This window comes from Tetranychus urticae, chromosome 1 (assembly GCF_039701765.1).
Source record: "Tetranychus urticae isolate SD_2017Ah chromosome 1, NJAU_TeUrti_SD_1.0, whole genome shotgun sequence".
NCBI classification, from domain to species: Eukaryota; Metazoa; Arthropoda; class Arachnida; order Trombidiformes; family Tetranychidae; genus Tetranychus; species Tetranychus urticae.
The window spans coordinates 23731318-23744205 of NC_142958.1; the positions used below are offsets into that span (position 1 = coordinate 23731318).

Below are 12888 nucleotides of genomic sequence, written 5' to 3' on the forward strand. Positions count from 1 at the left end.
TAGGATTACAGCAATTTTGAACGGAGTTTAGATGTAGCAATCATTTATACAACAATGTGTTTAATTGTGTTAAAAGGAAAAAAGTGCCTTTATTTGGTGTATAATTTTATTTATAAAATTTTGTTTTTCCTCGCAAATTAACCAGCCATCTGATTGAAAGGTTTCCCTACATCATTGTTCGTAACATAATAGTCATGATAATACATAAGAATGCATAAAGGTTGACCAAGGATTAACGAAACCCAAACTGCAACATTTGCCCATTGAGGATATTTACTGAGATACTTGCTAACAAATGAAGCAAATGGTAACTGGGACAACATTCCACAGAAAGCCCACATACGGAACATTTTCAGGGGAATTGAAACGAGATATTCGTGGAAAAACGCAGATACAAAAAACACAGTAGTCGATGCTTGACATTTGGTTAGTCCACGAGCAAGAAGAGGCTTGTATAAATGTCTTAGACACCATTTGTGAACGGGAATATTCCAATTTTGCCAGAAGTAATGAACTGAATCAGAGTTCCTGTTAGATTGAGTAGGAAGGAAAAGATGAAAATAAAATTTTAGAAGGAAATGGTACTGATAATGTGGTTTATGTGGAATGCACATTTATGAGAAATTAAATGTAAATCTGAACAATTAAAGGGTCAAATACATACCACCAGTCTCTGTAAAATTCCCGATCAGCAAATCTCAACAATTCTCCAATAAAATTTAGACAGGAATGAAAATACCAATAAAAGAATAATAGCCATATTAAAAGATTTGGAACCTAAATAGAAAATATTTCAAGCATAATTAAAATTGATGAACAGAAGAGTTGTGATATGAATTAAGCGTTGTTTTATCGAAATTTTGTGGTAGAGATCTTAGCAATGATCAATATTTTCGTAGTATAGAAGTGATTAACGATAATTCTTAGCTCAATTCGAAACTTACAGCTAACTTTAAAAGTCTTTCAAACATTTTAATGTAATTCATTTCCATTAGAGGCTTGAAAGAGTTGTGAATTGTTGGGACCATCCATTGCTGACATAATCCGAGAATTAGTTGTAAGAGTAAGAACTGAAATTGAAAGCAGAAGAAAACATTTATGTTAATATTTTTATCATTAATGTTCAAGGCTACCAAATATCTAATGAAAATTGGATGCATTTAATTACCATTTCAAATCCTCGACGGAGAAGAAACCTTTTGCGAATTCGTGCAGACCTTGGAAAATTGAGCTCATAACAAAGGGTTGGGGCAAACATGAAATAATAAATATCTCGGTAAGTTAAATTATCTGGATAAGAGATTCTAGGAGTAAAAACCTCTCCATCAGAAGATGTTGAAGAAGTATCTCCGTTGATTAACTTTTCATTAGCTGGGTCATTATGACTGGATGAACGAAACTGTCTCGAATTACCATGACTTCCGCTTCGAGAGAGTAGATTTTTATGAGGCTCACAACGACACCAATAACAGACCATATGATAAGAGATCAATTTCAACCATACAATAGCAACTAGTCCTAAAGCAAAGGAGCTACCAACTGGATGACAGTCAGCATTGAAAACAATACAAGGTGGAAGGACTAGAAGAGTCATCAAATTTCCACAGATTAGAATACAACCGGAGACTTCATTAAGCAACTGCGTTGAGAGTAAGAATTTTTCAATCCAACAGGCAACAAGGATGAAAACATTTAGCCCAATAATTATTTGTATAGACGGTAATATAGTTGGATTAGCTAAAAAAGCCATCCATTGAAAGGGATCAACAAGTATTCCATACTTAAGTATATTTTCAAGTGCTACTCTAGAGTTCGAAAGAACCTGGAAAAAAATATGAATCGATTAGAATCTTGAATTGATTAGAGCAGGTAGAATGGTTTGTCAAAAATAATAGGCATTTTTAATAACTTACCAAAAGAATTATGCATAAATTAAGTAATCCTCTATAATTTGTATAATTGGACGTAGAGCTTAATAGAGAGTCCTTTGGTTCATGACACCTGACACAAAATAATATAAATAATCAATTTAAACAATCAGTACAATGAAAACTGTTACAGATGATTTTACATTGGATCAGGTGTTGAGTTAAACCGCTGAAAAGATAAATCTACATAGGCCTGGTTTTACACAAAACATAAATTTCAATGCTTGTTATAGATTTACCTTTAACGGGATAAATTAGATTGGTGTTGGTTAGTAAATCTAAATTATAACTCACCTTATAACTTCAGTTGATCTGTCCATTGGTGGTTCATTACTTTTAATTGTTCCGTTGGTGTTATCATCTACTGAAGCACCTTTTGAACCTTTCTTCTTATTATACCCAATCTGTTGTACATTTTGATTGGCAACTTTTGTATTCACTTTTATTGAGGTCATCTTTTGAAGGAAAACGGATGGCCAAAAGTTATCAATCAAGAAATGTAGATATTATGAGAGTTTGCACTAAATTAAAATCAAGCTTAAATTAAATGATTGGGCATTAGTAACAATGGAAAAATAAGTTGAGATTATTACTGAAGGAATAAAAAATAAAAGTTGTTGTTGATGTTAATACAAAAACAAATGGCAAGATAAAGTTTAAGCAAAGAGGTAAGATATGAGATACAGTCACCATTGAGATAATTGTAATAATAATCACCACATTGGAAATGGCTTATTTTCACTATCTCATTTTTATTTACAATTAACATATCTAAAAAAATGTAAACAAACTCCACTCAGGGGTCGTTTAAAAAATGTGTGTATTATTCCAATGGAGACTGTACTGCAATCTACATTCTGTATTTGTTAGGGTTGGATCGACCACTTCATTCAGAAAGGCAAAGTTTATAGACATATTGGATAATTGGGTTTTCCTTGTTAGATTTTTGGGTTTAAAGTTGAGCCATTTATGTTTTGATAAAAATTGATGCGTAATTTCATCCACCTTCAGTGGTGCAGCAGTTAAGTGACATGAAACGCTTATGTAGTTTGGTTCGAATCAAGTTTGGGAAAATTTTTATGATTTTTTTATTAATTTTGATTTTTAACTGTTTTAGCCGATTTCAGGGGCAATCCAAATCAATTATTTTTTTTTCTTTTTCCGATAACAAAACTCACTGAAACCAGAATTAAATTGAATTGAATTAATCAAATCAGCCATAACTAACTCTCTGATTTTTTCTCCCAATCAACCTGAGTGAATAACACACAACATTGTCAAAACCTGGACATCAACTAGACCATCTTTCAAAACAGGAAAATCATTCCAATTCAGAATCAATTGAACTCCAACGCAACTAAATTTTTGATTTGGATTTTTCACCAACCTGATATAATACCAAACTCATGAAAGCCATCTCATCACTTTATTTATACATTTACTCTCCCTAATAATTTAATTTTTGTCCAAATTGTTTTTCATTTTTCAATTTAATTCAATTCAATTAAGTCTAAACAATTGTAATTCAAACAAATAAAATTATATTACAGTCATCCCTCGAGTTTTTGTTTTGTTTGGAGTGCTGACATCTATGTGAACTACAGGGGGAAGTAATTAAATCTTGCATTGAAGCAATCAGTCTAACTCAATGATTCCCCCTGTAGGGTAAAAGACTAAAGGGGAATCACTCCCATTTAAAATGCAAAATTTATTTCCCCCTGTAGTTCACCTAGATGTCAGCACTCCAAACAAAACAAAAACTCGAGAAACTGAATTTATAATAATTTTTGTAATCGGTCGTGCAAACCGTATCTGACCATTCACCACAAGTGTAACTGTCCGGATTCATCTTCATACGTTCGAGTGGATCTGTTTTTAGATTACGGTATTCTTATTTCTGTAACAAGGTGCAATGAAATAAAAATTAAGCCATCAGAAAAATTTAAACGCAACTTTTTTCTTATTTTTCAATTTTCTCAACAAGTAAAAGTGGACTTATCTAGGACGTTACCTAACCTGATTTATTGAAAATCGGGTAAAATTTTTATTTTCACCTCCCTTTTCAAGTCTTCAAGTCTCATTAAACAGGTAAAAAGACAGATTCATTAAGTATCTAGTTAAGTAATGATAAAATCAGATGAAATAAAATTACGTGAGAGATTTTATTATTAGCAGTTTTGTATTTTGATATTGTCATGGCTCAAAGGCATCAAAATAAACCTGTTTCAATCACAGAGACAATTAGTGACAAAAAAAGGGTTTAAATTATTTAATTTTAATCCTAGTTACACTTTGAAAGATCAACAAAGCAATTATAAAATAATCTTCTGATGCTAAATCAGTAGCCATTAATGCTATTTGTAAGTCAATGAGGAGTTAATTCATGATTACCCAAAAGCTACTTCATAATGGACAATAACAAAAGAAAGCTTTTCAACTGTTGAAAAGGTCACTCGGAAAGGTCATATTGGTAATGAGAATCAAAAGTCAGGATAAATCTTTTATCTGACCATTGATTAGTTAAATTGTAAGCAAATTGAACAGCTAAATTAATCAGAAATTAACATTAATGTTAAACCCCATTATTGTCAATTTTGATCATAAACTTGCGCAGATGAATGGAAGCAAAAAAAAGTGAAAGCAAAAGATTCACTTTGATTTTGTTCGTTTGGTCGTTATTATCATCATTATTATTGCTGTTGAACAAGTTTACTGTACAAATGGGAGACAAATAATCAAGTGAGATGATTAAGTGAGTAAAACGCGCTAAGTCAAGATATTCACAATCATTTTATAGTTTATCAATGTTCAAATGACCTCAACTTTATCTTGCCATTTGTTTTTGTATTTGCCATCAACAACAACTTTTATTTTTTTATTCCTTCAGTGTTAATCTCAACTTACTTTTCCATTGTCTCTAATGCCCAATCATTTAATTTAAGCTTGATTTTAATTTAGTGTAAACTCTCATAATATCTACATTATCTTGATTGATAACCTTTGACCATCCGTTTCTCTTCAAAAGATGACCTCAATAAAAGGGAATACAAAAGTTGCCATTCAAAATGTACAACAGATTGGGTATAATAAGAAGAAAGGTTCAAAAGGTGCTTCAGTAGATGATAACACCAACGGAACAATTAAAAGTAATGAACCACCAATGGACAGATCAACTGAAGTTATAAGGTGAGTTATAATTTAGATTAACTAATTAACACCAATCTAATTTATCCCGTTAAAGGTAAATCTATAACAAGCATTGAAATTTATGTTTTGTGTAAAACCAGGCCTATGTAGGTGTATCTTGTCAGCCGTTCAACCCAACACCTGATCCAATGTAAAATCATCTGCAACAGTTTTCATTGTATTCCCTTCCTTAGACTGATTGTGTAAATGGATTAGTTAACAGTTTATATAAATTATTTACTTTTTCAGTGAGCATTTGATTGAAAATGACGTTGAAAAGTTGATTTACAGATGTTTTCATGGTGATTGGATGGTAGTCATCGGGAAAAGGTTATCTTAAAGTTACCAGAAGTGATAAATTTAGGCGTAAGGTGAAGCCATTCAACCTAAAGTGAACGTTCATAGAGATGTAATCAATTTGACAATTTAAATGAATTGAGTTTACGATTGTTTCTCATGTAAATGATATTATTTGCTTTTTTATATATTTGGAATCAATGAACTCAAATTTTCTACTCATCTTAATATTGTTAATAACAACCAGGTAGACTAGTTTATTAGTTGAAAACCCTGCGGCTTGTCTAAGGTCATTTCACCATGAAAATATGTCAGGTCAATTGCCTGATTTTTGAGCCTTTTATCTACTTGATAACATTCAGTAAAATGGTTTAAAAATGTATCCATTAATCTTACCAATGCATTCAAATTGAATGGTAAACCTAATTGTTTCTTAGCAATTTTTCAATAAATTTACAACTAATTTACATTTTTCCCATTTCTCAGAATTCCAGATTTCCATGAATCCTTTTATCCTGAAACTGTTATTAATCTGTATTATAAAAATCAGCTTGAAGATGCAAACAAATTTTGTCAACAATTTATGGAGGATTCAATTTACTACGCCTTTACTAAATCATTGCTCGATTTCATGTCAGCAATATTTACACTTGAACCGGTAAGTTACTATTAATGAAACAAATTGTTCCGATTAAGTCAACCCACAATTAGACATTGAATCAACAAATCTCGTAATTTACTAATAATACGAGAGATATTAAACTGATCCATTGAGAATGAAAAATTAGCAAACTGAAAAGCAATCCAAAATTTAAGATAATTTTTAATCAGCTAATCAACTTTTAGATTTGTCAATTTCCCTGTTTTAATGAAAATCATTTGGTAACAATTTACAATGATTACAAGACATTGCAATTAAATATTGTAACTGCTTGTCCAACTGGTTCTGAATATAATCAAAATCATTAATCAAGTACATTCACTCAATTAGACTCAATTAGAGGCTGGAAAAAAATCTCTTCGTCACATTTCAAATATAATCAACAAAAAACGACGATCAAATAGTTTGATGGAAAGTTTAAGTTCATGGATTCGTAAAGTTGATTACAATCAATACACTGATGGTAAGTAGATATTGATTAACCTAAAAAACTGCAATAGCTGGCGAATCAACTGATCTTTGCCTTCTTGGGTCAGCTTAAGACGCATCTTTGGGTCAACCTTTGATCAATCATTTCTGTTTTCTAGTAAATATAATTAACTCTTTGAAACCAATTCAATTGCAACAACAAACCTCTTACCTTGAAAGTCGCTAATTTGATAGCTTAAACAACAAGTTGACTTTAACATTTCAAAGCAGCCTTAGGCTTAAATCTTTATCTATTACTTTCACCATTAAATGATCATAAAATACATAAATGACGATCAACTCTAATTTATAGTAAAATCTAATTTGAATGGCGATTCATAAATTTATTGACTGGACATTATATTTTTAGACCATAGCTGTTGAAAGAAAACTAAATTTCTCATCTAATTGTCCTTCAATGAAATTGATGATCAAATTTTTGACGGTGATCATGCTCATGATTGTAACAATAATGATTTAATTTAGACAATTTGTTGAAACACAGAAACAAGTTATAAAAGACAATTTCGATTAGTTTTCCTTATTTACAAATGTTCAATTCAACATGAATTCAACATTAGCTAAAGACAGTGATAATTCAAATCAATAATGTAAATTGATAAAACTAGTTTCCTAGCATTTAAAGGATTTGCCTTGTAATGTCTTTCAAATCGACTGTTTCGCTGGAATCATTTCTGGTTATATTTATTGCTATTAGATTCAATAATTCATGATAATTTAAGAGTTAATGATAACTATTGTTAAAGATATTAACTAAATGAACTCGAATCCATTAATAATTTATATTTTCTGATATCTTTGCTATTCAGTGAAAATAATGGACAAGACACTGATCATAAAACAAGTGTGAAAACTAACCTGCCAAGGTTGAAGAAGACGGTGAAAATTTTGAAGACACTTTCAGAATGATTCCAAAAATTCTCATGGTTATGAACTATTCATTGATTAGTAAAAATCTTTAAAAATTATTTTCTATTCTAAAAGGGTAAAAATTATTCAAATCAAATTCATGTTAATGTAACAAAAACAGGAGCTATTGGACTCGATAATAGGAATCACTTTTTCTTGAAAGTGTCTTCAAAATTTTCACTTCATTCTTAATGGATTAATTTTTCACATTTGTTTTTACGACCAGTTCATTCAGTGTCCTGTTCAGTCTTTTCCCTGTCTTCTTCATTCTTTAAAGTAATTTCCTGTAATTGTTTTACTTTGATTCAATTGTTTTCTTCCAAGTTGCTGTGCTCGAGTTGATTGTCTTTGGATTAACGTCTACTAGTTAATGGTTGTTTCAAAATACTCTCAATGTTTCCCTTTCAATATAATTTGATTTGTTTTTTAGGTTGAATTGAATTTCATTGTCTAGTTAGACTCTAAAATACATTGATTATACAGGATTTAACAAGAAATAACAAGATTTAAACGGAATTAAACTTGATTGTTGAAGGATGGCACATGAAACTTATGAGACTTGTGCTATTTCCCTGCTATTTTTGCAAAATCAAATCAACTGAAATAAATAGCCACTATTTGCAATTAAATTTGAGTTAAATTGATTTTTCCGCTTTTTGATCGCAATATTAAAGATTATTTTTCATCATTTTCAGAACAAATTCATGCTGAACTGCTTTATTGTGCAGTTGAATTTTTATACACAATGTTAAACGTCTTCTCAGATCAAAGGATAATCACATTAATTAGAAGTGCTTTGGCTATTCGATCAGCTAACAATTTACTCAAGTAAGTTCAAGATTTATAAATGACCCAAAACAATTGAAATTGTTAATTCATTTCAACTCTAATGGTGCTCAATGTTTACTTTTTAGTTCAATTTTTTTCCGTTTGGGTTCACCATTTATATTTTGACTTCTGTTTTAATTTCATAATTCAGATTTCGTTTGTTTTAATCTCTACTAATTATAAATTTGTTTTCTATTTATCTAGAATTTTGGAAGAAATAAAGAATACTCGAAGTAAATATGAATCTGAAAAGAGTCGGATAAATTTCAATACAGGAGTACTGGTTTGTTCTGGGACAATCAATTTGGTAGGTTTCGTATTGGCTTTATAAGCTATGAGAGTTTAACTTACGTTTTTTTTTGTGTTTACAGTTTGTTTCAATGTTGCCAGATAAAGTGCTCAAAGTATTACATTTTTGTGGATTTTCAGGAGATCGCCGACTTGCTGAAACATGTCTTAAAGAAGCAATGGAAGTTCGTCAATGTGTCTTAAGTGAAATTGGTATGCTTGGTATATCAGGTTTCTATCTTAACATTGAACCCATTATGGGTAAGTTGACTCATTAGATCATAGTGAGAAAAAATAACTTCTAGAAGAAATTGTTTTTAATTTTTGTGTTTTCTGCTTAAACAAATTCAGGTGTTCAAAATATTAAATTTGAAATGATTGAATCTTTTATTCTTAATGAGTACAATCATCATCCTGATGTAAGTAGTCTATTTAAATAATTTAGTTTCTTTGCAATTTTTGGAAACAATTATTGATTTCACTACATTTGTTATTTCCTTTTTACAGTCTGCTTTCCCTGTGTACTTCCATGCTAGATACAGTGAACTCAAAGGAAACCTGAATGAGGTGAGGTTTTTATTCGTATTTGATAAAATTGATCAAAACTAACATGTTTCATGTCTCTATACTCTAGGCTATTACACATTACCAGAAATCTATTTCTCTGTGTACAGAATGGAAACAAGTTCACAATATTTGCCGATGGGAAATGGTTTGGTGTTATGCGTATGTGTTTACATCATAACAAGTTGACCAATAGACCACTAATCCTTTGATTGAATATTTTGTTTTAGTTTACTCGGTGATTGGACAAATGCCATCAAGGAAGCTGACACACTATACGAAACATGTTCCTATTCGCCTGCAACCAACGTTTATCAATCTGCTGCATTCAAATGCATGTTATATGAAGAAAACAAAGATCCTATTTTAAAGAAAGAAATCGATGAAGCCATGAAGTGAGTTTTTTATATCACATTGTAATCATTGTAAATGAAATAATTTTCTTGTGTCTTGATTGGTAACAAGAAGGTTAATGTAACACAGCAATCGGTTAAAATCAACTTATGTTTAACTGTTTATTTCATTTATTCAATTATTTACAGAAAAGTTCCAGAGCTTAAAATACGATATGCTGGTAAAACAATTCCCCAGGAAAAGTTTGCAGTAACCAAGGCTTCCCTTTACCTTAAAGATAATAGGAAACTTGTCTTACCTGCTTATGTAAGATTTTTCATCATTACCATTATCGAATTTTCATCCATTCAAACTTGGCTACACTTGATTATGATTTACAATGCTTGATTCTTATATGAGAAAACAATAGGTTGAATATTTATTCCACCAGATCTGTGAGGAGTTTTAATGATTAATGCATTATAGCTCAAGCTCACTACTTTGAGAATGGATATCACAGTTTACTTGAAATTGTTACGAAACATTCTCATGTAATGGATATGTTTCTTATTATATCAATGGATGAATCAATGCGTTAATAATTGTAATTCACAGTATAGTATCATGAAATGCATCTGTATTTGAATCCTTTGGACTCATTTAAACCCGGAAGCCACAAATGACGATAATATTTTCTTTTTTGTCACAGGAACTTTTTTACTTTTGGAACGTTTTCACCAATGCTGAAGAGAAACCAGAACTTCTTGAACCAATGTTAACAAAGGTCAATGCAAAGCTTGAATCTCTATTAAAAGACAAAGATGGTGAGCACATAAAAACAAGTTCAGCAAAAGCTCATGATTTTAACAATTTTTATCCATTTTACACACCAGATGATACTTTTGATTTACGGGCAACTCTCCTCTTGATAAAGGGAACCGTTTTGCGTTACATGAACAATATTCCGAGTGCAATTGAATGTTTTAAAGAAATTCTTGACAAGTAAGTATGAAACTGTTTCTGAAACATGTGAAATGAAACAATGTTTTCATTTTAATTTGATTCAATTTTTATCAGAACAAATTTAGTTAAAATTTATCCTTCAAGTATTTATATTATACCTGTTAGTGTTGAAATTGATAAGCTATGATGGTTTACATTTTGATTAATTTATTTGCTTAATTTATTACAGTGAAGAGAGTTTATCAGAGGAAACTTACCTTCCACCATATGCATCTATGGAAATGGGACTTGCATACATGAAACAAGAGAAATTCAAAGAAGCAAAGGAATGGCTGCATAATGCTCGAGATAATTATCATCGATTTTTCGTTGAAGCATTGGCTCACATCAGAATTCACGCAGCTCTCAGATACATAGCAAGCAAAGAAGAAGTTAATAATAATTAATTCATAATTATTTTCTTATCTAAATTTTCGATATTTTTTATTTCGAAATTGTGATAAAGACTTTCAAGTCCAAACTTCATTCCTATACTCAACTTTTTTTTCTTGTGACAATGAATCTCTCCGTGATATGCATAATTATTAAGCTGTGTAAACTTATATTCTCTTCAGTCGAGTTTGCAATTATCTGATTCTGATTAATTGTATTTTGTAAAAAGATTTATGATTGGACGATTTATCAACAATTTGTAAAACTTACCTTATGAAACTCATTATGGCTGGACCTAAAATGAGTGATTATGTCTTTCATCGGTTCATTGGGTTGTTAATTCTCAAGATATTGTATTGTTTTTATCTAAAATTTACCAAACTATTAAATTTTGGATTCTATTTTCACACTATATTCAGCTGCCAAACTAACTCCAACACACTTCCAAGGAGGATTCTGACTTTGACGTGATTCAAGGAATAAATTTCAATGAAATTTATAAACTGACATTTAGGTTACATGATAAATATCATTTTCAGTTATTGTAGGTAAAAGTAGCAGAAATTTAGAGATTGGTTTAAAGAAGCTTTTAAGGCACTGCTGATTGATTGTTTATTACAAAGTTAATACAAAGTCAGGGTAATGAGGAAATTGCAAAAAAGTTTACAGCGTGAGAGGATGGTTCAGGATAAGAAATGTCGAATAGCGTTACAACGAAAAGCATTATGATAAAGCTTACTAATAAAGATACTAAAATGAAAATATTCAAAATTCTTACAGTTCTGTTTATTAATAATTCTGTCTGATGAAGACAGAAACTTGATTATTCTACCTGTTTAACCGATAGTGAGTTTTACAAGCTTTAGATGGCGTTGATATTAATTTCACAAAATATTAAAATTTAGTGGATTTTGGCCTTTTTACCGCTAGTAAACCGTTTATCATTATATTTAAGCATTATCAATTAAGGAATAGTAGTTATCTCAGACTATACAGTGGCCACAATCCTTACTCTAAAATGGATAATAGCGAGAAGAGTGAGAACGAATGTCTCTTATTTTTACGTCCTCTGAAATTTAACTATTATATTTAATATTATTATTAATACAAATCGTACCAGTTGATGTGCTTCCCTTGCCAGTTGTATTACATTGTATTTTTAAATGACAAGGGAAGTATTTCAATCGCTCCGAATTTACTCCGATATTTGGTGGGTAATTTAACTTGACTTACTAACAACAAACTGTCTTATGAGTAGCATGATGGGAACTTTTGAGAAACAGCATTTATCGTCTATTGGTATACATAGAGCAATTAGGTTTCATTGAACGTGCACATTGAGCCTTTTGTTTCACTCATTTTGTATTGTACCCTCACTACCCAACTGGCATGTGAAAACATCATTTTTGTTATATTTTTTAGTTTACCTTTCATTTGTTATCTAAAAGATTTTGGGAAAATGAAATGCTCACCATGCTTAATTGTTCAAACGATGAAAGAATGACTTTTATTTTGAGCGATTGAGACACTTTCCTTGTGATATTAACTGAGATTCTTGGTTAAATTGTTAACAACCGGATAGGTCCTCAATGTTGGAAAACACCTTAAATAATCTTCGTCACAAAACCTTCATTGTAAATCTTTTAGGACAAAAAAAGCAATACTTAAATTACAGTATAATTATGTTGCTACCTTTTCCGTATTCCTCCTATTCAAAACGGTAAATCACTTTAACTGACCTCAATTTCACCAAATAATCTCAAAACGAAACTATTAAGGAAATAAAATGGACTCAAATAATACCAGAGAAGGTCATTCAAATGAATTGACCTTAAATTTTAATCGACTGTCTAATGCCTCCCAAAGTGTAAACCCAATCATTTCATGCTCAGGCTTTCCACTGCAGCTGAATGAAGGACATTTACATGTGTTGACCAATCGAAGTAGCAAAATTGTGAAAAATGAATCTAATTCAACCTTTTTTTCCTTAAAATTCCAAGTAATAATTTT

At 30.7% G+C, this 12888-nt stretch overlaps 2 protein-coding genes across 2 annotated transcripts; one reads left to right on the forward strand and one right to left on the reverse strand.

The window, feature by feature from the left end:
* Positions 1–59: 59 nt before the first annotated feature.
* Positions 60–2706, reverse strand: mdy (diacylglycerol O-acyltransferase). Its single transcript, XM_015929678.3, has 6 exons — positions 2223–2706; positions 1914–2001; positions 1169–1822; positions 945–1070; positions 665–777; positions 60–528 (listed from the first exon to the last, which is right to left on the reverse strand). Exons 1-6 carry the CDS (start codon positions 2381–2383, stop codon positions 138–140), a joined length of 1533 nt encoding a protein of 510 aa, XP_015785164.2. The 5' UTR covers positions 2384–2706; the 3' UTR covers positions 60–137.
* Positions 2707–4726: 2020 nt separating this feature from the next.
* LOC107362768 (tetratricopeptide repeat protein 39A) lies at positions 4727–11290 on the forward strand. The gene is made up of 14 exons (XM_015929895.3): positions 4727–5114; positions 5898–6069; positions 6403–6535; positions 8166–8298; positions 8503–8605; positions 8670–8847; positions 8938–9005; positions 9094–9153; positions 9221–9312; positions 9381–9545; positions 9693–9810; positions 10193–10307; positions 10377–10485; positions 10676–11290. The coding sequence occupies exons 1-14, from the start codon at positions 4954–4956 to the stop codon at positions 10890–10892; spliced, it is 1824 nt and encodes a 607-aa protein (XP_015785381.1). The 5' UTR covers positions 4727–4953; the 3' UTR covers positions 10893–11290.
* The last annotated feature ends 1598 nt before the right edge of the window (positions 11291–12888 follow it).

Bases quoted from the DNA above. Each gene is read 5' to 3' on its own strand.
- mdy (XM_015929678.3), bottom strand. From the start codon at position 2,383: ATGACCTCAATAAAAGTGAATACAAAAGTTGCCAATCAAAATGTACAA. The intron at 2,002-2,222 runs GTGAGTTATAAT...ATTTTGTGTCAG, and splicing joins AGATCAACTGAAGTTATAAG to GTGTCATGAACCAAAGGACT. The intron at 1,823-1,913 runs GTAAGTTATTAA...ATTTTTTTCCAG, and splicing joins ATTTATGCATAATTCTTTTG to GTTCTTTCGAACTCTAGAGT.
- LOC107362768 (XM_015929895.3), top strand. From the start codon at position 4,954: ATGACCTCAATAAAAGGGAATACAAAAGTTGCCATTCAAAATGTACAA. The intron at 6,536-8,165 runs GTAAGTAGATAT...CATCATTTTCAG, and splicing joins TTACAATCAATACACTGATG to AACAAATTCATGCTGAACTG. The intron at 9,006-9,093 runs GTAAGTAGTCTA...TCCTTTTTACAG, and splicing joins AGTACAATCATCATCCTGAT to TCTGCTTTCCCTGTGTACTT.